This window comes from Phymastichus coffea, unplaced genomic scaffold, assembly GCF_024137745.1.
Source record: "Phymastichus coffea isolate CEN01 unplaced genomic scaffold, Cenicafe_Pcof_1.1 PCOF00003, whole genome shotgun sequence".
Lineage (NCBI taxonomy): Eukaryota > Metazoa > Arthropoda > Insecta > Hymenoptera > Eulophidae > Phymastichus > Phymastichus coffea.
The window spans coordinates 4,947,560-4,973,357 of NW_026706814.1; the positions used below are offsets into that span (position 1 = coordinate 4,947,560).

Genomic DNA, 25,798 nt, shown 5'->3' on the forward strand with positions numbered 1-25,798 from the left:
CTAATAGAATTGAATTCACCTTACGTCACCTGACTTGTGACACTTGCTTTTTCTTAGGTGTACGGAGACTAATGTATCTTTTCACTATTCCCTAAATGAAATTGGTTTCAAAAAATATCAGGTGACAGATCCGTTAAATTTAAGGGAAACGAAACAATATAATGCGGCGAATAGTAAAACGATCCGTTTAATAGGATTAGTCGTTACAACCTTTAAAGGGCCGAAAAGCTTACGCAGGCGTATAGGATTTACAATTATCCAGGGATAAAGAGAGAGAATTCGAAATTCTACCGCGAACTATAACGCTCAGCGCGAATGCGATAACGGTCGCATATAACAAAATACTTTCGGAAGTATTTCGCCGTGCGGAAAAATGGAGGTGCATCTACGTTGCGGTGTAATTACAGTGATCAGCCGTAATTGATGTTGGCAAGAGATTTCTTCACCCGGTGGATGCTACGACGATTCTGCCTTGTTACCGGATCGGTTGCTGCGCATCTATTTCCTCGCTGTTTTTGGCTCAGTTGCTTTGTTCCTCGATTCCTCTCTTCTACATCACTCACGTACCAAGACCAAATTAACTTTCATTCGATAAACGGCAAAAAAACTCAAGGTGAAAATTTAACGGTTTTTCCAATCAACAGTTGAGGCTAAACTGAAAATTAAACTCGGGCACGCCCTCTCTCTCTCCTAAATGTTCGCTCTCGCATATTGCAAATTTCGAATTACGAACGTATCGAATCGACTACCATTGCACCATTATATACAATGAATTAGATTAAAAATTTGATTAATAAAAAACATTACTTTAAGTAAATATAAGTACATTATTACTGCCGGAAAGATTTATAATCTCTCCTAAATTTCATTCTTTAAAATAGGTCACCCTGTATAGATTACGTATAGAAATTGATACTTGGAAGTATTGCAAATCTTTTCTTTCATTCAAACTTAATTAAAATAATAATAAAAATAAATAAATGTTTTAGAAATTTACAGTCATAATGAACGTCTTAATTACACAGTCCTACAAAAATACCTTAATTTTTTGCACATGCAAACCATATATGTTTTCCCAAAGAAATTTTGGCGCTGAAACCAAATCCGGCCTCAAAATTGCTCCAGCACGACAGGATTTTGAGATATCTTAATATAAAAGTGTGAAAATAGCGATTTTTACCTTTATTTGAGGTTATGTAGCACCACAACATTATCTACACGTAAAAAACTACAAACGACATATTAAAGAAGCAGTCTAGTCCTTTTGAATGCCGTTGAGTTTGCTCAGTTCGCTTATTTTTTCTTTGAGATATTAAATTTCAAAGTTTTTCATTTCATGAATATTGTACCTTTCAGAACATATAGCTTTGAACGTTTCGACGTCGAATTTTGTGTCAAGCGTCTTCAATCAATTATAGTTCTATAGTAAAATTAAGATATACGAGGTGTGTTCAAAAAGTACCCGGAATTATCGTTTTTCCAAAAAAATATTTATTTATTCGTTTACATCAATGTGGTCCCCTTCAAAGTAATCACCCCAGATTTAATACACTAATGCCAGCGTTTTTTCCAATCTTCGAAGCACTCTTGATATTCACTTTTTGGTATGTCCTTGAGCACTCTCAGCGATTCGGCCTTTATTTCTTCAATCGAGGAAAAACGCCGTCCTTTCATGGGTCTCTTCAACTTTGGGAACAGGAAAAAGTCACACGGAGCCATATCTGGTGAATATGGAGGTTGGGGCACGACTACGGTATTGTTTTTGGCCAAAAAATTACGAACAAGCAACGACAAGTGAGCAGGTGCGTTATCGTGATGCAAAAGCCATGAATTGTTTTTCCATAAATCGGGGCGTTTTTTTCGGATTGCTTCATGCTAACGTCACATAAATTCAAGGTAATACTCCTTATTAACCGTACGACCTTGTGATAAGAAATCATGATTCACCACGCCCCTGCAGTCAAAGAAAACTGTAAGCAAAACCTTCACATTTGATCGAACTTGACATGCTTTTTTCGCTCTTGGTGACGTTGAATGCTTCCAGGTGGACGATTGTGCTTTGGTTTCGACATCATAACCGTACACCCATGTTTCATCACCAGTTATGACCCTTTCAAGCAAACTTGGATCGTCGTTGACGTCGTTTAACAGCTCCTGAGCGATGTTCATGCGATTGTTTTTTTGGTCAAAGATCAGCAGTTTTGAAATGAATTTTGCTGCCACCCGTTTCATGCCCAAAACATTTGAAAAAATGTTATGACATGAGCCAATTGATATGCCAACTTCATCAGCAACTTCTGTAATTGTGATTCAGCGATCATTCAGAACCAATTTTTCCACTTTTTTCACATTTTCATCGATTGTTGACGTGCTGGGTCGACCGGAGCGTTCGTCATCTTCAACGTCTTCGCGGTGTAACGTTTGAATATATCTCGCGTTATTAAAATACTAGTTCGGACTCTTTACATTAAATTCGCAATAACGTCTCCGAGAAAAGCAAGAAGTTGACACGCGCGCAATCTAAATAATCAAAAGAAAATCTTTCGAGTGGCAAACCACGAGGCTTGCCAACTCGATGAGCTGCTTCGAAGTGCAATTGATAGCAATCGCATCTATCGGGGAGAGGCCCGACAGCGCCGCGATTACTACTCAATTTGACTTCTTAACAATCGATGTGTTTCAGGAGGGAAGATCTCTAAGGCTGCTTTTTTCTCATGAGAGAAATAGTCTCATGAGTTGAGCTCTTAGAGATCGTTAGGAAAGGAGTTCAGCAGGCTAACCACTGAAAAGAAATTCGTCTCAGGAAATAGCTGAGGCTTTATTTCAACACAGTGCTCGCGCTGCTAAGCAAGGTAGGAGAGTGAGTCCTTTTGCCGCAGCGACGAGCAAATTTATACATGCGAAATGGGCTCCTTTCTACGCTGGGTAGCCCCTACAACGCTATTTTTGTCTTTGACGCAAATTTTGTACACGTTTTATCGCAAAATGGCTCGAACGAATTTACAATTATGCGATTTAAAAAATTAAACTGGAAAAGATGAATTTTTTAATATAAATTGCATCTCTAGGAAAAATCGCCTCTTAAAGTTATAAGCTATACAATTTAATAATCAAATTACGCCATTTTTACAATAAAATTATGGAAAATTTTTACATGGAAAAATCGCTTGTGGTTAGAAGATTGTTATCTATATAAAAGATGATTAATATTGCTCTCTAATTTTGAATAATAATTAAAAAACAGATTTATAATTTTCTTTTTTAGCGGTTTAAAAATCAGCAAATTAGTAACCATCATAATCATCAATTTTACAGATACTTATGATCGATTTTCTATCTAACCGTGTCATTTTAATTGTTTAAAAAAATTATAAATTGTTTATTTATTGATAACTTAGTTAATAATGGGTTATCAAAGTGTCAAATTCTTGCTTTTCTGTTTTAATACGTTGAGATCGTAATCGCATATTTGAAATAATAATATCGTTGTTTATTGCAAAATAACTAACAATGTTAACTTGTAAATTAGATTTGACTAACAAATATGGATTTGAGATGAAATTCAGGATCAGCACATCAAATTTAACTAAGAAATACTTTTGTTCGTTTAAAAAACTTTATAATTAACGATTTTCTGTTGTAAACAATAAATTTTCCCACGGTCGTGACGTCACGCTCCTTATATGGTAATGTTTTCGCAGAGTTGCCCTAACACATTTGCATATACGTGTGAAAAGCGCCTACGCTCAATTACCGATTTTCTTTAATTGTCTCGTGTGTGACGGGTTGCCGTTTTGCAGAGGAAAATAGGAGACAAATCAGACAGGACCGTTACAGCGGCCATCTTGGAAACGCTTATACTACTCGTAAACACTTGTTTTTTTCATAGCAGACTCACCATAGGCTTTTTGTAACATTTCACACACTTTGTTACACTTTATTTCATTTTCTACGCAAAATTTAATACAAATTCTTTAATTCATTTCTTTTAAAAAACGAAAATCGCCGATCTCATACAAACACGTCAAACCTTAGCGACTACCGTAGACAAAGTAAACAGTGAATATAGCTGAAAATTTTCTCATATTTCAGGGGCATGCATACCAACACTATAAAAAAAAATTTTGACAATCGGACACTCCAGACCCGCGAAATTTAAAACTTCCGGGTATTTTTTGAACACACCTCGTATACCATGGACAGGCTAACCCAACTTTAACCTAAATTACGTCATCCCCACGAACCGTTACAGTCCTTATAAACCACCCCTACCTGAGGAGGGGTATATCAGAGATAATGTCAATGAGATATTCATTTTTTTACAGAAAAGCAGTTGATTAAACTCGCTCTACCAAGGGTTAGGTGGGTTAGTTTGCTTGGGGGTTGGTAGAGGTGGTTTCTGAGGGTTGTATGGTTTTCTGAGGATAGATTACATCAAGGAAACAACAGGTAAGCCTATCTGGATGAGATTTTACGTTTCTCAGAGCAAAGCAATTGATTAAACACGTTCTACCCAGCGTTAGGTAGGTTAGCCTGCTTGGGGGTTGGTAGGGCGGTTTATGAGGGTTGTCAGGGTATCTGGAGATAGAGTACGTCAAGGAGAAAACAGATAAGCCTATCTGTGGTTGAGATTTTAGGTTCCTCATAAAAAAGCAGTCGATTAAACTCGCTCTACCCAGATTTATCGTAGGTAGGTTAGCCTGTTTGAGGGTTGGCAGGGGTGGTTTTTAAGGGTTGTAAGGATTTGTGGGAATGATATAATTTAGGTTAAAGGTAGGTTAGCCTGTCTATGGTATATATCTTAATTTTCTTGCAGAACAGTAGTTCATTCAAGTCGTTTGAAATAAAATTCGACGTCGAAACTTTCAAAGCTGTATGTTCTGAGAGGTACAATATTTATGAAATCGAAAAACTTTAAAATACAATATCTCAAAGAAAAAATAAGCTATTTGAGCAAACTTAACGGCATTTGAAAGGGCTAGGCTGCTACTTTAAGATGTCGTTTATAGTCTTTTGTGTATAGAGAATGTCGTAGTGCTACATAACCTCAAATATAGGCAAAATCGCTATTTTCGCACTTTTAGGTTAGGATATCTCAAAATCCTGACGTGTTCGAGAAATTCTGAAGCCGGATTCGGTTTCAGCGCCAAAAATTCTTCGGGGAACCATATATGGTTTGCTTGTGCAAAAATCTTGTCGGACTGTGTTATCAGTAAAATTTTAATATATTGCAATTTATACGCTAATTTTCAAACTATTTGTGAAAAAAATCCTTATTTCAAAATATTTATATAATAGTTAATTTATAGTAATGATCTATCTAGCCGTATTAATAATAATTCTATTATATAAATAAAACGGTAAGAGAAAAAATCATTTTAAATGAATGTATAGGGTACAAATTTGAAATTGATACAATACTGTAAATTGACTAGACAGAACATTTATAAAAACATCATAAAAAAAAGTATATAAAGCGAAATAAATGTATAAATCGATTGAAAACTGCAAATTGATTAGTTGAACATGACTAATATTAAAGATTATGTGTAAAGCCATGTACGTGTGTGTGTATATATTTAAAGTCTTCAGAAAAAATGGCTAACTCGTCTTCTAACACATCATTGGCTTTCTAAGTAGCAGTTAATTCAATTTCCAAGCTGTCTCTACAAGAATGCATTGCAACAATTAGAGCATCTTTACCAATAATTCTTTCATATTGCTTATAACGAGCAAGACTCGCGTCGCGAAATAGGATCGCACATGACCGTTGCAGCATAAGCTGCAAGGCAATCGAAGGGCAGCACTATCGAGAGTGCGCGGGAGAGAGAGGGGCGGCGCTCACGTGTGCGAGAAGTCTATTCCTGTCCGTACGTGTCGCCGCATCTATACTCAAAACCCTTATCTCTTCAAGATCCTGATGCAGCGATGATTAGGCGGATCCAGGAGAGCTACGCGTTGAGGGTCATCCACGTGTATTATTCCAGGCATTGGAAGGAGAGATGCAAGCCGAGCGTTGTCGGCCATAGTCGCGTGAATATTAGTGATCCCCTTCTTCTAGCACTCACGCAGCATCAGCTCCTCGACTATTCTCGTCGAAAGAACATTCAACAGGCTAGTAGCAACTTCGGACGTCGTCGCCAAGGCACATAGTCGGCAAAGCTGCAGAGCGACGAGCCAACATTCACCTCGAGCTTGCGATCTTATACGTGAGTACCACGTCCTTCAGGCGCAGCCACTCACTCACGGTTACGTATGTCATGACATTTCATTTCTCCGAATAACAGGCCTGTTACATGCTTTAATCAAGGTTGATGACACAGGAACTATATTTCTAGCTGAATGAAATGAATTTAGCTTGATTTCGCCAATACCAATATTGAGAATGTCTACAAATACGAGGGGGGGGGGGGGTCAATAAATCTTTACAAAATCCAAGAAATGATAGTCGTCACACTTAGATTATGATGTTTTTGGCAAGCAATACTACTAACTAGATATTATACAAAGTTTCAGCTCGATTCATTAAGTCGTTTTTTTGTGAGCGTTGGTCGATTAAAAAGTTATTGGTTTATTTGAAAAATGGAAAAAACAGAGTTTCGAGCGGTGATAAAACATTTTCATTTGAAAGGCCTTACACCAAAAGAAATCACAATTGAGTTGAACGCCGTTCATGGCAAGTCTGCCCCTGTGTTTAAGACTGTTTATAACGAGGTAAATGAATTTAAACGCGGCCGTACAATAACAAAAGATGAACCTCGTTCAGAACGCCCCGTAGAAGTAAGTACGCCCGAAATGGTCAACAAAATCCACGATATTGTGTTGAGTGATAGAAGATTAAAATTGCGAGAATTAGTTGAGGCAACAGGGGTATCAAAGGGTACAATCATTTCAATTTTGCATGAAAAATTGGGGATGAAAAAAATATCAGCAAGATGAGTGCCGCATTTGCTCACTGTTGAAAACAAACGAAGCCGTCTGGTCACCTCTGAGGCTCTTCTTTTGGCACGCATACGTTGTAATTATGAAGACTTTTGGCGTCAACTCGTAACTGTAGACGAAACATGGGTACACCACTACACTTCTGAAACCAAAGAACAGTCCAAACAATGGATTATCGCAGGAAAACCAGCCCTAAAGAAGGCAAAGACAGTAAAGTCAGCTGGCAAGATTATGGCCACGGTTTTCTGGGATGCGTATGGAATCGTCTACATCGATTACTTGGAAAAGGGCCAGACGATTACTGAACAATATTATTCGTCATAATTAGGTTAGCTGAAAGAAAAAATCAGAGAAAAACAGCCTCACTTGAACAAAAACAAATGCCTCTTTCTTCAAGACAATGCTCGAGTTCACACGTGTGCAGTTTCGATGGCAAAAATTAACAATTTAAAGTTCGACTTAATTGACCAACCACCATATTTGCCTGATTTGTCTCCCAGTCACTTTTTCTTATTTCCTAACCTCAAAAAATGGCTTGCCGGACAACGATTCACGTCGAATGAAGAAGTCATCGCCGAAACAAATGCCTATTATGAGAGTTTTCAGAAATCATATTTTTCTGATAGCTTAAAAAACTGGAAGGCCGTTTAATAAAATGTATCGACCTTCAAGGAGATTATGTTGAAAAATAAAAAAAAATTACATACGCAAAACTTTTTTTTTCTTCTTTTTATAAAAACTTATAGACCCCCCTCTCATATATTAATTTTTATATTTATGGAAAGATATAGTGATATATATGAAATAAAATTAATTATACCTGCTGCTGCCTTCGCATTAATAACAAATAGTTAGGCCCAAAAATTTTACTAGTTTTTATATAATATATTTTACAGCATTTCGAGCATTTAATATCGTACGCGGCTGCTAAATCTTTTTGTACTTTCTGTTGTACAAACTGAAAAAGCAATGGAATTTGGTAAAAGTCGCACCATATTTCTTTGACCAGCATACTTGGTTCGAATATTTGTCATCCATTAACATAATTTTTATTCGGTTCGCGTTCACTTTCCTACATAAAAATAAATATTTTTATAAGCTCCGTTGTTTATGCTTTTTTCTCTGTACAATGTATAATAAAAGTGTGTAATACAACATTTGAATAAAGATTGCACATATATTACATAATTTTTTCAATTTCAATTTGTTTCTCTTTGCTCCACAAAACTTTTTCATAAATTTTTCTTTTAAGTAGCCTCGCTATGTATGATTATATTTCTCCATTGCTTGTCTCCATTTTCTGAAGATCTTTTTCTCATCATTACAATTTTCTTTAAGTTACCAAAATTCTGTAGACTACAGTAGATGAACATGAATCAACAAGTCTTGATAGCGCGGAAATCACATATATATACATACCGCAGTATGGACAGTCGATATATAATATCCACCATATATACGAGGTAAGCCAACAACTACATTTTTTTAACTAAGAATGAAATATAAAGTTAAAATATAGTGAATACAATATAGCAGTACTTTAACAATAACATTTTGATTTTACAATAAATATCTAATTAAAGATGTAGGACTTAATTTTTTTATTTTATGCTTGTACTTAACTAGCACTGTACTCACAGGAACTCGCTTAACATTATAATATCTTATAACGAGTTTGACATAAACTCGTTATGTCTCTCTCACTCTCTTTATGACCATAATATTAAGAATATCATATATATAAATGTTATATTATTTGAACTATATCTCTCCTTAGCAGCAGCAGATGACGACTGCGGAGAAGGTAAGAGAGAGCGCCAGCAGAGAGAGACCGCGTGCGCGTGTAGGCTTACCGACATGTACGAGGAGTGTTCAAAAAGTAAGGAGACTTTGTATTTTTAAGAAAAAATATTTATTTATTTATCAATATTTATGTTGTCCCCTTCAAAGTAATCCCCCTCAGATACAATACATTTATGCCAACGGTTTTTCCAATCCTTAAAGCACTTCTCATAAGCACTTTTCGGTATAGCCTTGAGCTCTTCCAGCGATGCAGTCTTTATCTCTTCAATCGTTGCAAATCTCCGTCCTTTCATAGGTCTCTTTAGTTTTGGCAACAAGAAAAAGTCACATGAGGCCAAATCCGGTGAATATGGTGGCTGAGGCATGATTGTGGTGTTGTTTTAAGCCAAAAAATCTCTCACAAGCAAAGATGAGTGAGCAGGGGCATTATCGTGATGTAAAAGCCATGAATTGTTTTTCCACAATTCTGGGCGTTCTCTTCGTATTGCTTCTCCCAAACGGCGCATAACTTCAAGATAATACTGTTTATTGACCGTACGTCCATATGGTAAGAACTCCTGATGCACCACGCCATGGTAATCGAAGAAAATAGTGAGCAAAACTTTGACATTTGATCGAACTTGGCGTGCTTTTTTCGGTCTTGGCTCATTTGGGCTCTTCCATTGGGACGATTGGACTTTGGTTTCGATATCATAACCATATACCCATGATTCATCACCAGTTATGACCCTTTTGAGTAAATCTGGGTCGTCGTTGATGTCATTCAACAGTTCTTGAGCGATGCTCATGCGACGGTTCTTTTGGTCAAAATTTAGCAATTTCGGAACAAACTTCGCTAACACACGTCTCATGCCCAAAACGTTAGAAAAAATTTCATGGCACGAGCCAAACGATATACCAACATCCTCAGCAACTTCTCTGATAGTAATTCGACGATTTTCCAGAACAATTTTCTTCACTGCTTGAACGTTTTCATCAGTTGTTGACGTGCTTGGGCGTCCAGAGCGAGGCTCGTCATTGGCATCTTCCCGGCCATCTTGGAAGAGTTTGTACCACTTGTAAACATTTTGTTTACTCAGAACAGTTTCACCGTATGCCACCGTCAACATTTCAAGTGTTTCGGAGCACTTTATTTTATTTTTCACACAAAATTTGATGCAAATCCTTTGATCCATATTTTTCGATAGCAAGAAATCGCCGAGCACGCAAAACACTTATAACCTTTACGCCTCTAACAACCAAACAAAAATGCTATACACTTGAAACTTGGTACAGATGTTCATGAAGAGTGTACCAACATAACAAAACAAAAAAATCGATAATCGAAAGTACGTTGCCCGTGAAATTTGAAAAGTCACCTTACTTTTTGAACACACCTCGTACGACAAACCGCGCGCCGCGCGCCCCGTGACGAAGGGCCAGCAATTAGCCGATAATTCGCGAGCCGTGCAGAGGCATTCGATCGTGCGTGCGTTTATATTAGCTTTTCTTTGTGAATCGCCTCGTGGCAAGAGAGTGACTTTGGACTGTGACAAGTGAGAAAGGTGCAACTGTGCGTGCAATACCTCCTCCTCCTTCGCGATTAGCGACTGTACTGTTAGGCGAATTCCGCAGTCGTGCCAAGGTGTAATCGAAGGGCTTCGATTAATGTAAGTACCAACCGTTCCTTAGATCTCTCTGGCTTCGCCAATCTCGCCGCTCTCTCCGAACCGCCCTATACACTGACACGTACATAAACTTTATATATTCGTACACTATTAAAATTGCATGGCTTTTCTTTCGTACTACCTTTCCTTCCCTTCGCTTCCCTTAACTTTTGCGATTGAAGCTGCGTGACCCACGACGCTCTCCGCGGGCCAGTTGGCGATCTGACCTACCGGGCCGGTCTTGCGTAGCAGAAAACGCAGTGCCAGAAAGAGCTGCATTTGTGTCAGCCACTACTCAATCTCGGTTAATTAATATATTGTAGCGGTCTAAATCCCCGTTACATTTTGGCGCCCAAACGTAATGGTGCTGGCGTGCGCAACGAAAATCTTACCGAGACAAAAGTTTTGGAAAGTCGGTTTCTAGGAAGAACAAAGAATGCGCGTTCGCTCACAGCGTGTTGTTTGTAAACACGAGCCACGCGGCAAGCCACATGTGCGACGTTCACTATCAAATACCAGAGTATAAACGAGTATAATTTCGTCGCTACAGAAACGTATATTTTCGAAGCTACAGCTTGTATTGAGAATCGACCATATTTTTGAAATTACCAATTTGCTCGAAAGTCATACAAATAAAATTACGTGTTGGCATGTCATAGCGCGACTTGCTGTCCTAGTCAATATACAGATAGAAATTTATAATTTCTTCTATATATTCTTGATATAAACATATGTCTTAATGTAAACTATATTATAAGTTGATTTGCGAGCAGCGAGCTATCAGTTAATTCACCCTTGCGTTTACTCGTAACGCATAATAAACATTATAAAGATCATTAAATGTTCTCCTTTGTTAACAATCCTATAGCTTGTGATATAAATGATTAGTATATGATTATTTAAATAACAATTGTATATCTAACTTAGTAACTTTTATTAATATATTTAATTAATAAATTAACAATTGTTTAATATATTTTATCTTGAACGGATAACAGTACTTTTCACTTTTCGCTTTAATTAAACAAGCTGTTCAATTGTCTCGTAGGTACTTATCAATCTGAGTACGTACAATATGGGGACAAATTGGTCACTAAGTGACTTATCAATTTTCAAAGAAGATTTTGATAAAAAATTGTCATACTGGGTCAGAGACTTACCTAGCTTACAGGTAGATAGCTTATTAACTCAGTTAGAATTACGAACATACGGAACGCTGTATGAGCGAGTAAACTGATTATTTCGTAGGTGAAATGGCGACTACTCAGCTCAGGACTTTATAACAACAGATGACCTAGATGAAGAAACTGCAAGGGAAAGACGTGATAACCTTAGTCGTCTATTTTTCATGTCAGAAGCTTTACCAGCGGAAATCCGGAAAGATTTGCAAACTGCCATAGAGACAGAAGAAGCCATCGACGCCATAGGGCAGCCGAATTTAGAGGATAACAAACATATAACTACAAGCTCGTCACATGGCAGAGCCGTCGAAGAACCAGAGACCCTGGCAGATAATGACAGATGGTTGCTAAGACCTCGACAGTTAACCTCACAAAATACCGGATTAAATCAAGACGCTGCTACTGCTAAGCACATAACTTCAACAGCAACAACGACCAGCATCACGTCAACAAAAGTAGCAACTTCAAATTACGGTTCTGCAGCAAGTTATACAGTCACAGCTCACATGAACAACGTGCAAATAGTGGTGCCAGACGGTAAGACATACTTTGTGCCCTACGCCGTAGCACACGAACTTCATAGGTTCTGGCAAGTAGAAATTGACGCGTTATTGGCAAATAAACATTTTCTAATTCATACGTCGGCCTTAGAAAAGGAAATTGTAACATGCCAGGAAAAATAGCACAGTATGAATGGATAATAACTCAATAACGAGCTAATTTCACCAAAATACAGCAAGAACTGCACGAGCAGTTAAAATCAGTTGTATCTATTGCTCAACATCAAGCTACGGAGCAGGCACGCCTAGAGGCCACACGAAACAGAAATGTTCAGTTTGCATACACTTTCGAACTGAACTATTATAATCATCCAAACCAATTTGGCAATACAACGCATTCTCATACGCCATCCTCACTCAATCTGCAAGAGCCGTTGTTCCATTCGACAACACAGCCCTCCGCAATGCTCTCACAAGTACCCTTGCCATTGACGCTAGCGATGACTACGTCATCCTTGTCTACATTGCATCCTGCGGTATCCTCGCACTGGGAGAAGCATATGCCTTCCAGTACTTCTTTGTTGCTCGGCCCTGAGACTTCCCTCGCGTACTCGTTCACCTCCGTGTGCTCGAGTTGGGGGAGGAGGGTTTTGCCTAGTATTTTGGCAGGAGTCACACCGTAGCAGGCAACACTTAGCGCACCAACAGGAAGCCAAACTGCTAGCTCACAGCAAGCAACCACACTGAATACGATGTCTTCCGGATACTTTCGCAGGACTAAACCTCTAGGAAAAACAATAAGAAAGTGGAAAATAAAGTTTTCCGAAGACGAAGGACTGAGCATTGAGGAATTTTTGGAGCAAGTCGAAGAAAACCGACTGTTAGACAAAGTGTCAGACGAAGAGCTGTTAAATTCTATGACTCCCTTGTTCGAGAATTCAGCATTCTTTTGGTATCGCACTGTAAGGCCCTCGTGGACCTGGATCGACGAATCTGAGCTGGAAACGTACTTATGAAGTTTCTCGAGAAGAAAAACTCAGAGTTTAAAGTTTCTAAAACCTCTGCTTTGCCACAGAAGAAAGGAGGTTCTAGCCAGAAGACCGAGACAACTCCAAAGGAAAATTCTAATGTTTCCAAGGGAGACTCACCTCTCAGTAATGGACGAGGACATGGAGGCAGAAGTTGGGGACGCCCAAAGTTGATGGCCACTACGTACCTATTGGCACGACGTATCTATAGGTAGCGTAGAGTTACATTTTACTTTGGGAGGGGTAACGCGTACGATTGATTCTCTGATTTTAGCTGAAGTCGACAGTGAGTGCACTTTAGGTGCCAACTTCAAACGCGTCTTTTCAGCCATGTTAGATCCTAAATCTAACAGGTTGACATATGATGGCTGCGATGAAGGCGTGCCTGCAGTTCTCTCCTCTGAGAAAACTGAAAAGGCAACGGCCTTAGCCTCTCTGGGGATTGAAGATCTCACAGATGAGCAGAGAAAAAGAATTAAAAAAGTCATGCGGGAGTTGCTCCCCGATCCCTCTTGCGAACAGATAGGTTGTACAAGTTGGATCGCACAAAACATAGACCTCAACTGCCTGAGTCCAATTAAACAAAGATATTACCCGGTATCTAAGAGGATAGAGGACAAAATGCACGAGCAAGTGCGTAAAATATTACGATTAGGAATAATCCGGAAGTCCCAGAGCGAATGGTCAAGCCTAGTAGTTATGATCTTGAAACCTGATGGTACGTACTGATTTTGCGTCAACTACCGTAAAGTTAATGCGGTGTCGAATATTCCGGCATATCTGGACCACGTGGCTCTAAGAAAGCCATACCGCCACTGGTAACGACCTTGACCCGGCGGCTGCGCCCTAGAGGCAAGCTTGACGCTTAACATCCCTCTATCACAGCGTGCTTATACTACACGACACCATAACAATACTAAGCCTACGCTATACTCTTCAAGACATTTCACAGTCACTTCTACCCTTGGCTTGCTTACTGCCCTGCTTCCGCTTATGCTTCACTGCTTTCAATTTCTTTTCTTGGTTAGCTCTTATTAATTAAGATGAACCCTTTACAGAAAAATGTTACCCGTTAAGAAAGCCCGTGAAGAGCCAGACGTGGTCCAGGTAACCATTCCCCAAAGCCTGCTGGCCCAATTCGGGGAGGTTGCCTCTGAAATAGCTAGAGCGCAGGCTCCGCTCCCGCCAGAGATTAAGCCGGAGTTACCCTCGATCGAGGAGCTGGCTCTGCGCTGGGCGGAACGATACGCCGCCAGGCACCGAGAGGAATAGGAGCAGGCTAGGCGCTGGACAGAGCGTAACGCTGCCAAGCGTAAAGAGGAAGAAGAGGAGCGACGTCTGCGTGCCCAACGGGCTCTCCCCGCTCCAGATCACCAAAATGAGAGGCAGCAGCCACACTTCGAGCCGCGTCGATCCTCCGTGCGTCTGACCGACGTCACGGACGAAGAGCCAACACCGGCCCAAACCCACAAAGAAAGATGGGCCGACGCATAAGCTACGGCGCGATCGTGCCGATCTGCACGTATCAAGGCGCAAGAAGAGGAACGCCGGGCCTATGCTGCCGTTATGGCGTTCACCGAGCACCCTAACGCTCACGTTCGAACTGCCGCATCCCCCGACTTTGTCAAGAAGGTCCGGGATGAGATAGAGCACCAGGACTTTCTCACCTAAGCTGCACAACGCTGGGATGAGGTCAAGGCCATCCAGAAGGAGCGCGAACGCCTTCTGGTTCAGCAAGAGCAAAAGCGGCAGGAAATCATGGAGCTCCAACGCCAACTGGCTGGACTAAATGTCCAGTGCGCATGCGCTTCTGTCGGGACTGCGAGCGTTGCTGTTCCTGGTCCGTCCTCGAGCCATATGCCAGGTCCAACCAGTCCCGATCCTCGCCTGCTCATTCATGAAGAGCGTTGCGAGATCGCAAGACAGGCCTAAAAGCTGCCTGGCAGATTTTGCCGAGGAAATGAGGGTCTAACCCCTCAGTACTCTGCACTCCTGTACCAAGATGCCACAAGGCGATGTGGCAAGTACGATGGCCAAGCCCCGGAGAAGAGAGGCATTTGGTTCTGCTATATCTACAACTTAACGGCAGTCAGTAGGACCGAAAGCTGCCCCAACTTCTTCCAACAATAGAAGTTAGAGCAGGGGCTGGAGCCGCGATACACCTACGGTGACGAATTTGGTGAGCGCCGCCACTATTAGACTATCATCAGCACGGTCACCTCTCTTCAAATCTTCTGCCTCAAGGCCTTGACACCGAAGAAGAAAGAGAGAAGAGCAAAGATTGAAACTGAAGATCATTTGCCTCTTGACCTGTGCACCATTTAAATTTTGCGCCGTTGCGCCTATGATGTAAGGCTTTGCCGTGCCTCTTTTATTTTCTTAATCTTGGCATTAACGCCACTTTAATTCGTTTTCTTTGGTTGGCACGGTCCCTATGTCGCGGAGAGAGCGCGATAGGGAAGGTACGAGGGTGGCCCGACAAGTACTTAGCCTACAAAAGAAAAACGAAAATTTTGGAAAAGTGGCGTTTTATTTTTCAACATAGTCTCCTTTTAGTTCGATAAACTTGGCCCAGCGATGCTCCAACTTCTTTAACCCGTCTGAAAAATACGTTTCATCGAGGTCTGAAAAGTAGGCTTCCGTGGCAGCGATTACCTCCTCATTCGACTCAAATTTCTGCCCGGCGAGTGACTTTTTCAAGTTTGGAAACAAAAAGAAGTCGCACGGGGCTAAATCTGGAGAATACGGTGGATGGGGCAGCAGTTCGTAGCCTAATTCGACCAATTTGGCCATGGCGACGGCGGAGGTGTGAACCGGTGCGTTGTCATGGTGGAAGAGCACTTTTTTCTTCGCCAAATGGGGCCGTTTTTTCTGCAATTCGACGTCGAATCGACCCAATAATTCGGCATAATACAGCCCTGTGATCGTTTTGCCCCTTTCCAGGTAGTCGATGTAAATCACACCTTGTGAATCCCAGAAAACGGTGGCCATCACTTTTCCGGCCGATGGGGCAGTCTTCGCCTTCTTCGGAGCACTTTCGCCGGGTAAAGTCCACTGTTTCGACTGTTCCTTGGTCTCTGGAGTCTACCAGTGGATCCATGCTTCGTCGACTGTCACAAAACGACGCAGAAACTCCGGATTGCGCTTAAACAGCGTCAGACATTGCGCTGAAGTTGTCTCACGGTTGCGCTTGTTGTCCGGAGTGAGCAAACGCGGCACCCATCGCGCCGTCAGCTTTCTTATGCACAAAATTTCATGCAGGACATGACCCACGCATTCTTTTGAGATGTCTACGACCTTAGCTTTCTCGCGCCCCTTCAGTCGTCGATCTGCCAATACGAGATCGTGAATTTTTGTCACGTTATCCTCCGTGGTAGCCGTTTTCGGAACACCTGGACGTGGCTCTTCAAAAATCGACATGCGATAACGTTGAAACTCATTAAACCAATTTTTGACGGTCGCCATTGAAGGAGAAGAGTCACCGTACACAGCATCCAAGAGCTTTTTGATTTCGCTGCGCGATTTCCCTTCCAAAAACAAGAATCGAATCACCGATCGATACTGCTCTTTTTCCATTTTTCAAAAATCAACGGACACACTTGCTTTCACACGCTCTCAAAAATAAACTACAACTCCGATCCGGCTGAAATTTTGACAGTTACCATCGAGAAGGTTGTACTACGTGATAGAATATTTCTTTTGCGAGAGTGGCGCCATCGGGCGGTGAGACTAAGTACTCATCGGACCACCCTCGTATTTCTTGCTCCTTCTCTTTATAATAATAAATTACTTATTTTTACTATTCCCTGTAGTTTTCATTACGAGAGGGACCTGAGGTTCGAGTTGGTACCGCCCTCGTTACCAACGTCTGGGGGTGGGGGATATAACTAGTTTGCCATCAACTCGTTATGTCTCTCTCTCCCTCTATAAGACCATAATATTAAGAATATCATATATATAAATGTTATATTATTTGAACTATATCTCTCCTTAACAGCAGCAGACAACGACTGCGGAGAAGGTAAGAGAGAGCGCCGGTAGAGAGAGACCGCGTGCGCGTGTAGGCTTACCGACATGTATGACGAACCGCGGGCCGCGCGCCGCGTGACCAAGGGCCAGCAATTAGCCGATAGCTCGCGAGCCGTACAGAGGCATTCGATTGTGCGTGCGTTTATATTAGCTTTTCTTTGTGAATCGACTCGTGGCAAGAGAGTGACTTTGGACTGTGACAAGTGAGAAAGGTGCAACTGTGCGTGCAATACCTCCTCCTCCTTCGCGATTAGCGACTGTACTGTTAGGCGAATTCCGCAATCGTGCCAAGGTGTAATTGAAGGGCTTCGATTAATGTAAGTACCGACCGTTCCTTAGATCTCTCTCTCGCTTCCCCTATCTCGCCGCTCTCTCCGAACCGCTCTGTACACTGACACGTACATAAACTTTATATATTCGTACACTATTAAAATTCCATAGCTTTTCTTTCGTACTACCTTTCCTTCCTATCGCTTCCCTTAACTTTCGCGATTTAAGCTGCGTGACCCCTCCGTGGGCCAGTTGGTGATCTGATCTACCGTGCCGGTCTTGCGTAGCAGAAAACGCAGTGCCGCAAAGAGCTGCGTTTGTGCCAGCCACTACTCAATCTCGGTTAATTAATATATTGTAGCGGTCTAAATCCCCGTTACAATCTTTCTAGTTAATATATTTTGTTGTATATAAGTAATTATTTATATTTAATTATTTTGTTGTTTCTTTGTTAGTGTGTGGTTTTTAATGCTACTTAAGGGGGGGGGGGCGTGCTTTAGAGGCTTCAAAAAATCGATTTTTTTTTGTATAAATGTCTTCCTAAACTATCCAAGAATGTGTCCCTAAAATTTTAGAAGCATCCTCGAAATATTTTCGGAGTTATAAAAGAAATAGTGAGTAAGCGTCGAGCAGGTATATCCGCCCCTTGATCTATTGTACGTATTATAATACAAAGGAATCACGGTCTTTCGAGACACTATAGATCCTTCGTAGGTCTTGCTCGAGCTATAGAAGGGATAAAAGTGTATATTATAAGCAGTATACATGAGCTGACAGAGTCGGCTTGAGCCAAGCTGTATTAGCATTCGAGTTCAGTTTTGTTTTGTGTTTCGGTACGTGAACATCTTGAAATCATGCAGAGCTATCCGAAAGGTAGTAAATATTCAACTGAACGCACTGCTAAGCCACGGAAGCGCAAATTCCATGGCAATCAGTTCGTAAATGTTTCGACATCTGACGATGAAGAAGCTAATACGAGCTGTAGTGAAAATAAATTGGCTTCAGCAACTACGGACGATGTCATAATTCATCCGTCACATTGCTATGGAATAATTGAGTTTGTCTCTGTATTTTTAGCAATTTCCGAAATAGTTATTTGCAATTCGTGTAAGAAGCGAATAACTTTTGCCGAAAGCGGCCATCGAGGTCTCGGATTCAAAATCGTTTTAGCGTGCAAATGCGGTAAACGAGAAATTCAATCTGGACCATTGATCAACACTGGCTACGAAATCAATAGAAGAATTGTGCTCGTCATGAGGCTTTTGGGTGTCGCACGAGAAGGCATTAACATTTTTTGTGGTCTTATGGACATATCACCAGGCTTAGCTAAATCGACGTATGATCAAATCGTGCAGCACCTGTATTCAGCGTCGAAAAAAATGTTTGACAGCGCCTGCAAAAAAGCCGTCGCAGAGGAAAAAGAACTTAACGTTAAAAATGGAACACCAGCTGACCATTTGAAAGTTTCGGGCAATGGATCTTGGAAAAAACGTGGCTTTACTTCATTATACGGTGTAACTACACTTATCGGGTACTACAGTGGCAAAGTGATCGATTTCATCGTTAAAAGTGGATATTGTCATACTTGTGCTCTCAAGAAAAATATATTGGACGACGATGAGTTTGAAGAATGGTATCAAAACCATAAGGAAAATTATTCTCTGAATCACGCCGGCTCGTCCGGAAAAATGGAAGTTGATTCGATAATGACAATGTTCTTGAGATCCATCGAGAAATTCGGAGTAAAGTACAGTAATTACATTGGTGACGGCGACTCCAAAACATTTCTTGGCATTCTGAGCAGTAATCCATACGGCCCAGAGCTCACAGTGACAAAAAACGAGTGCGTGGGACATGTCCAAAAGCGCATGGGTACTCGTCTCTGAAACAAAAAAACAAGAAAAGCTCGGTGGAAAGAAGCGGCTCACCGAGACTTTAATAAAAAAATTAACCATTTACTACGGTCTGGCCATTCGAAGAAACTTGAATTCTGTAGAAGACATGAAAAACGCTATAATGGCGACACTCGATCACTATTGCTCGACGGATGAATTACCTCGCCACGACCATTGCCCAGAAGGCGCCGACAGTTGGTGTGAGTGGCGCAAAGCCGAGGCAGCAAATAAACTGGCTGATTTTCAACATTCGCCACGTGTCACCGACGAAGAGGTTGAGAAGCACATTCGTCCTGTGTACGAGGAGTTATCTAACGACGATCTGCTAACGAGATGCTTGGGTGGACACACACAAAATGCGAACGAGTCGTTCAATTCCACTGTGTGGCGCATAACACCTAAACACCTTCACTCAGGCATTAAAATTGTCGAGATTGCTACCTACATCGCTGGAGGAATGTTCAATGAAGGCTACAGTGCAGTATTACAAACAATGCAGATATTAGACTTGAAAATTGGACAGCAATGCATGAATTTCTCTCGGCAAGCCGACCAGGAGCGCATTGCCCGAGAAAATAGACGCAATCTACTCGCGAGCAAAGAGGCCAGAACAGCTCGTAGACTCGAAAATCTCGGCAAAAATTAGTTTTACGAAGAGTCTGAAGAACAAGTGTATGGACCAGGAATCGCCGATTAGCATAGTTACGTGGTAAGTTCAATGAAATTACGTTTTTTTATATACGAAAACTTTGACGCGCGATTTCTCGATTTTGTATTTTTACGATTTTTCCTAATTGGCGGGAAAGATAGAGAAAAAACTAAACGTCCTATCGAAACAAGACAAAGTGGGTTTTATTTGGAATTGAATTTTGTTCAAGTTGAACCTAAAAAAACTTAAGAAAGTTAAGATTAACTAACTTTTTAAACAATCTAAAGTGCATTTTTTTTCAAAAAAAATTAATTTTTTGTTCATTTAGCGATAAATTGTTCAATTTTCACTTTTTTTTTGAATTTTCTTGGTTTACCTAGAAACTACACTATTGAAGAATGGAAATTTTATCTGATTTTTTGTTTCAGATGAAAATTGCGATCTGCATTTTTCCCCCCGCACGACAACTACAGAGTGGAGGCGCCTCGGCCGAATGCTTCTACGAGCCACAATATGATCTGTATTTCAATAAAAAAATTTAAGAAGACTCTTGAAACATGTTATAATAAACCCTGAAAGTTTCATCCCAATCGGATATTTCATTCCTCCCCCAAAAAATTCTCGAAAAAATCGATTTTACGACGCCTCTAAAGCAGGCTCCCCCCTTAATGACATTACTAGTGGATAATGATCATTAAAAGACACGTTTAATATGTAAGTCTTATGCTTTGCATTTTTACATATTTGACTACTTCCATTGTAGCCTCATAGAACAAAAAATGAATAGAAAGTAATTTCAATATTCTACTGTATATTAGAGATTAAAATACTCAAAAAAACTTGACATTTAACTACTTACAGATAGCTGTAACGCGCTTACGAATATTACACACTAAACTTACTCATAAATATTTATTAGACAATACATTCTCAAACATACGCAATCTCTGTAATACTATACAATCAGTACTACCAAAATATCAATTTTACTAACAAATAAAAACTTTACTAAACCTTGCTAAAAATATTAAATTAACGTTAAATAACTAACTAACCAAACTCATTGAATCATTGTAAAGTAAATTCATTATTTTCATAGATTATCAATACCCACTGTCAAAATGTAATTTAATGCATCTTAACATCACTCACTATGTAATAATTTAATGTCCTATATCGAAATGATAATTATTTCATTAATGTATATTATCTATGGAATTGTTTATATGTACAGTGTAATTTAATTACACTGTAATAAATGTAATTTTCTATAACTTTTCCAATCTATGTACAGGTAACTTGTTTACCTCTTTAGGCAATTACAAATGTACGTGGAATAATTCACGAATTTTATATTTTTTGGATCAATAAATTAAATTCAATAACTTTATATAGCATTATGTACTTCATTTTGTCGTTAATGATCTTTGCGGATGCGACATTAAATAAATAAATTAATATAAAAATTTAATTTTTCTGAAATTTGTTCGTTTAAAAAGACAAGGTTTCTCAAGAAAAGACCATAAAATGAAAATACAATGCAACACGATCTTAAAAGATATTGAAAAATGATGCATGACAAACCATCCACCCGGACCCTTCTAAAAATGTTACGGGAAATAGGTCTATATACGAGGTCTGTTCGGAAAGTATTGGGCCTACCTTTATATTTTCGTGCTAGCCTTATTCTTTATCATCTGGTGGGTCGCATCCTTCAAAGTAATCCCCACTTGATTGAATAACACGGTTCCATCCATCGATGTTTCCACTTTTCAAAACAGTCCTGGAACTAACTTTTAGGGATATCCTAAAGTACACTCGTCGCATTGTTTTCAACCGTTGTTTTGTTATAGAATCGGTGTCCTTTGAGTGGTTTTTTTAGTTTTGGAAACAGCCAAAACTCACAAGGGGCTATGTCGGGACTGTATGGAGGTTGTCGAAGCAATGCGATATTGTGTTTGCTCAAAATCTGCTGCACAAGATTGTATGAATACGCTGGCGCATTATCGCGATGGAGAAGCCAGTCACCACTTTCCCAAAAGTGCGGCCGTTTTCTTCTTACTGCATCACGCAAACGTTTTAAAATTTGAACGTAGTATTTTTTATTGATTGTCTGACCTGCTGGTAAATATTCGTGATGTACAACACCTTCACAATCTAAAAAAACAGTCAACATTGCCTTAACATTGCTCCGACTTTGACGTGCTTTTTTTGGTCTTGGCGATTCAGAATGCTTCCACTGTGAAGATTGTTGTTTTGTTTCAGGATCATAACCATAAACCCATGATTCATCACCTGTAATAACTTTTCTAAGCACATTATCATCATTATTGACCATTTCCAGATTGTCCAGAGCGATTTCTAAGCGAACGTTCTTCTACTCTGCTGTGAGCAATTTTAGGATGAATTTCGCACAGACGCGTTTCATTCCTAAATTTTTGGTTCAAATTTCTGAAATGATAGTTTTTGGTATTCCAAGGTCTTCTTCTAGTTCTCGCACAGTCATACGACGATCTTGTTCGATTGCAAGTCGCACCCGCTCAATATTATCTGCGATTTTTGTCGTCAAAGGTCGGCCGGAACGAGGATCACTATCGACAGAAGTGCGACCATCCTTGAACCGTTTATACCACTCTTTTATTCGTACTTTGCTCATACACTCGCTTCCGAAGGCCTTTTGCGTCATTTCAATAGTTTCCGAACTCGCTTTTCCGAGTTGAAAGCAAAATTTGATGCAAATTCGTTGATCTTGTTTTTCAGTCATTTTTGACAATATCAAAATCCGACTAACGCGAAAAAGGCACTGTAAATAAAGACACGCTGCGCATGAACTATACGTCCGGCAGGTGTCAGTAAGTAACCAATAGATTCGTGAGGCTTTACTGTTGACGTTTCTGTCCGGTAGAGGTCGCTCGAACACTATGGCGTGTAGATATAAACGTAGGCCCGATACTTTCCAGACAGTCCTCGTACTCATAACTATAGAGAACCAAGACTAATCCTACAGGTACTTAATATATCTCTGCAGCGTTTCATTTTAATCTAGTTCTTCAAGTAACAACAACAACATTAATAGTCTGCTCGCTACACTCGCCAACACCCTATACTTGTAAAAGTTCATTTACAGGATATAAAATACAGAATAAAATAGTACTCGTATCTCGTAATATTAAAAAGAGACATAGTTTCAAAGTCTGTATACAAAAAGGGATTGTTTACGAACATGTTATCCGGAATCGCCAGATCTAACGGTAAAACGGTAAAACGGATCTAAAAGCTAAAACGGTATCGAATACTCAATCGCGTTACGTCTTGATTCCTATAAGTTGTAACGGGGATTTATCCCGTTGACATAAATAATAAATGACAATAAAAGGAAATGAGATGACTTCGGGCTCGGTTATGCAAGATGGTTCGGCTTGTTTCCTACCTGGGACTCCAATCCACCAGGTATTGTCGGGGCGTCGTGGCTCCAATGCCAGATCGAGGCGCTAGACCCGCACGCTTAAACGCGAAACTCGAGGGATCGACAGGATTGGCGGATCAATGAATTAAAAACAGATTTTAAATTAGTAAAAAGATAAAAACAGTGAGAACAGTAGACATGGTATTTATTAGCGATAACTAATAAAGAGAGAGAGAGAGAGAGAGAGAGAGAGAGAGCAAGAAGCCAATTGAATAGAGAAATAAGGTGCGCGTTGGTACTTACAAATCGCTGTCCCGAAGAAGTTGGTTCGCAGCAGGCGCTCAATCGGCAAAAGAAAAGGCCCCGAAGAGGCAGCCGCCGGTGGCAGAAGGCCGTCACACACACACAAAAATACTCTAGCTCTCTTCCTTGATCCTGCGACTATCCAAGCTCTTCTCTCCTGAATATCATCGTCAATTTCGTTGCCGCAAGCTTGAGTATCAAGAAGAAAGGGAATCGGATCGCTCGCCGGGTACATGTGTTCGCATCGAAACCTTCCAGCCGAATCTCTTGCACCGAGAAACCGAGCGTCTTTCTCGCAGTCCTTGCGTTCAATAATCGAACCCGTTTTTCTCTCTGTGCGACTCTCTCTCTCTCTCTCTTTCTCTCACCTACCTTATTTTAGCCCGCTGAAACTTAGTGATACATCTTAATACACAGTTAATTTAGAGTATATTATGATATGGGAGAGAGAGACATAACGAGCAGCAGTCGCACTCGTTATAAAGTGATATTGATAAATTAAGACATAAATATACAAAACTTGCACAATTTTCCAAATATAAAATAAGGATAGTTCGTTAATAATTAAAAATAAATGAATATAATAATTCCTTTACTTTATTATTGTTATTATATTAATTTTGATTCATATTAAACGATAAAATATTCTTAATGTGACCGCAATTTTAAAAACGGCGGTCACAAGCCTGATTAAACGCTATAAGCCGAAACTTCTGTCTCTTCCTGAAGACAGGAATGTAAATATTCATAATTATTTATTCGTAATAATTTTTTCGATACTCCATGCACAAAGTGCGTCTTTCCCACATGTTTGGCAGAAAACGTGCGTTGAAAATCGCACTTTCCACGCGTTGTATCAAAAAATACGATACGGCACATGTTCGGGAAAGAGTTTCTCATCTTGTATACCTTCCCACCCTCGTTTCGTTCGAGCGTAAACGCCACGCAAGACAAGAATCTACTTTTCCGCACTTGTATTGTAATGTACTAAGTATAATGTAATGTACTAAGTTGAAATAAGATTGTCTATAGCGCAGAGCAAATGTCAGCGAACTGATAAGTAACGAACCCAACCCTTCGATCGACTATCGATTGTGAATGCGCAATGCTAACCTGCTGGAGGAGCGATTATCGTGAGGAGAGATAGAAAGAGAGATTGATTGATTAAACTTTATTAAGCCATGAGGTATAACCCCGTAGGCTCAAGAGAGAGAGAGAGAGAGAGAGAGAGAGGAAGAGAATAGGCGCGATGAACATAGTTAACAGCTGACCGGAAACAAGTACACATTCGTGAATAGTTTGAGATACAAGTTTTGACATAGAAAGAGAATGTCGTCTCTTTACGCTAGAAGCGATAAAAATCAAATGGGTAAAGAGTTCTGCATTGACAAGATTATTAAATAAAGACAAGCGATTACGCTTATTATTATAAAGGCGATAACGCTACAGCTGAGGATACATAATATTGTATAAAGCGTGCGCGCTAGTAGAGATCGGACGAACAACAAAAAGCTGTAAGTACTAACTTGTGGCTTGGCTTTCCTTCTCCTTCTTTCTCGTCTAGATGGCTTGTTTTGTTTACTCATTAGTAATAGTATCGCCGTTGCAGTTACAGTCATCATAAAGGGTCATATTTAAGTGAAGCAGTGTTGTACTTTTCATGAAACACTATCTTCAGTTCACTTTTTTCAGCTATCCACTTTAATATCACCGTTACATGACCGTGTAACAAAGATAAGTGAGAGAAAGTTGCTTTTTTGAACAATATCATTGAGTTTTGTTAAATAATGAATGCTATTGACATTGATTACTAGTATCAGTGATCAATGCTTTCTTTCAATTGCATTATTATTAGTGAATTAATAGGAATAGAATATTAAGTTTGGTACTTTAAAATCAATACAATAAATATCACAAGAACAAAAAAAATAACGCTTTAAACAAGGCTAATATTCCAAGAGTATAAGTTATAAATCCTCGGAACCTAAGGTCTAAAACATCTATTTCTTACACTTTAAAAAATTAAATTCAACCATGTGGTTCTAAGCTTTTAAACTTCTGGAACCTCGGAACCTAAGGTTATATTTCTTTCAACCTAAAACTTTCAAAACGGAAATGAATTCATAGAATCCTATGTCTCCAAACA

At 39.9% G+C, this 25,798-nt stretch overlaps 2 protein-coding genes across 3 annotated transcripts in view; one reads left to right on the plus strand and one right to left on the minus strand.

The window, feature by feature from the left end:
- The window catches only part of LOC131664775 (glycogen [starch] synthase), a 1,096,132-nt gene that overhangs the window by 319,344 nt on the left and 750,990 nt on the right, over positions 1-25,798 (minus strand). The gene's annotated exons all lie outside the window — the stretch shown is intronic.
- On the plus strand, positions 19,401-19,940 carry LOC131664800 (uncharacterized). The gene has a single exon (XM_058936188.1). It carries the CDS (start codon positions 19,401-19,403, stop codon positions 19,938-19,940), a length of 540 nt encoding a protein of 179 aa, XP_058792171.1.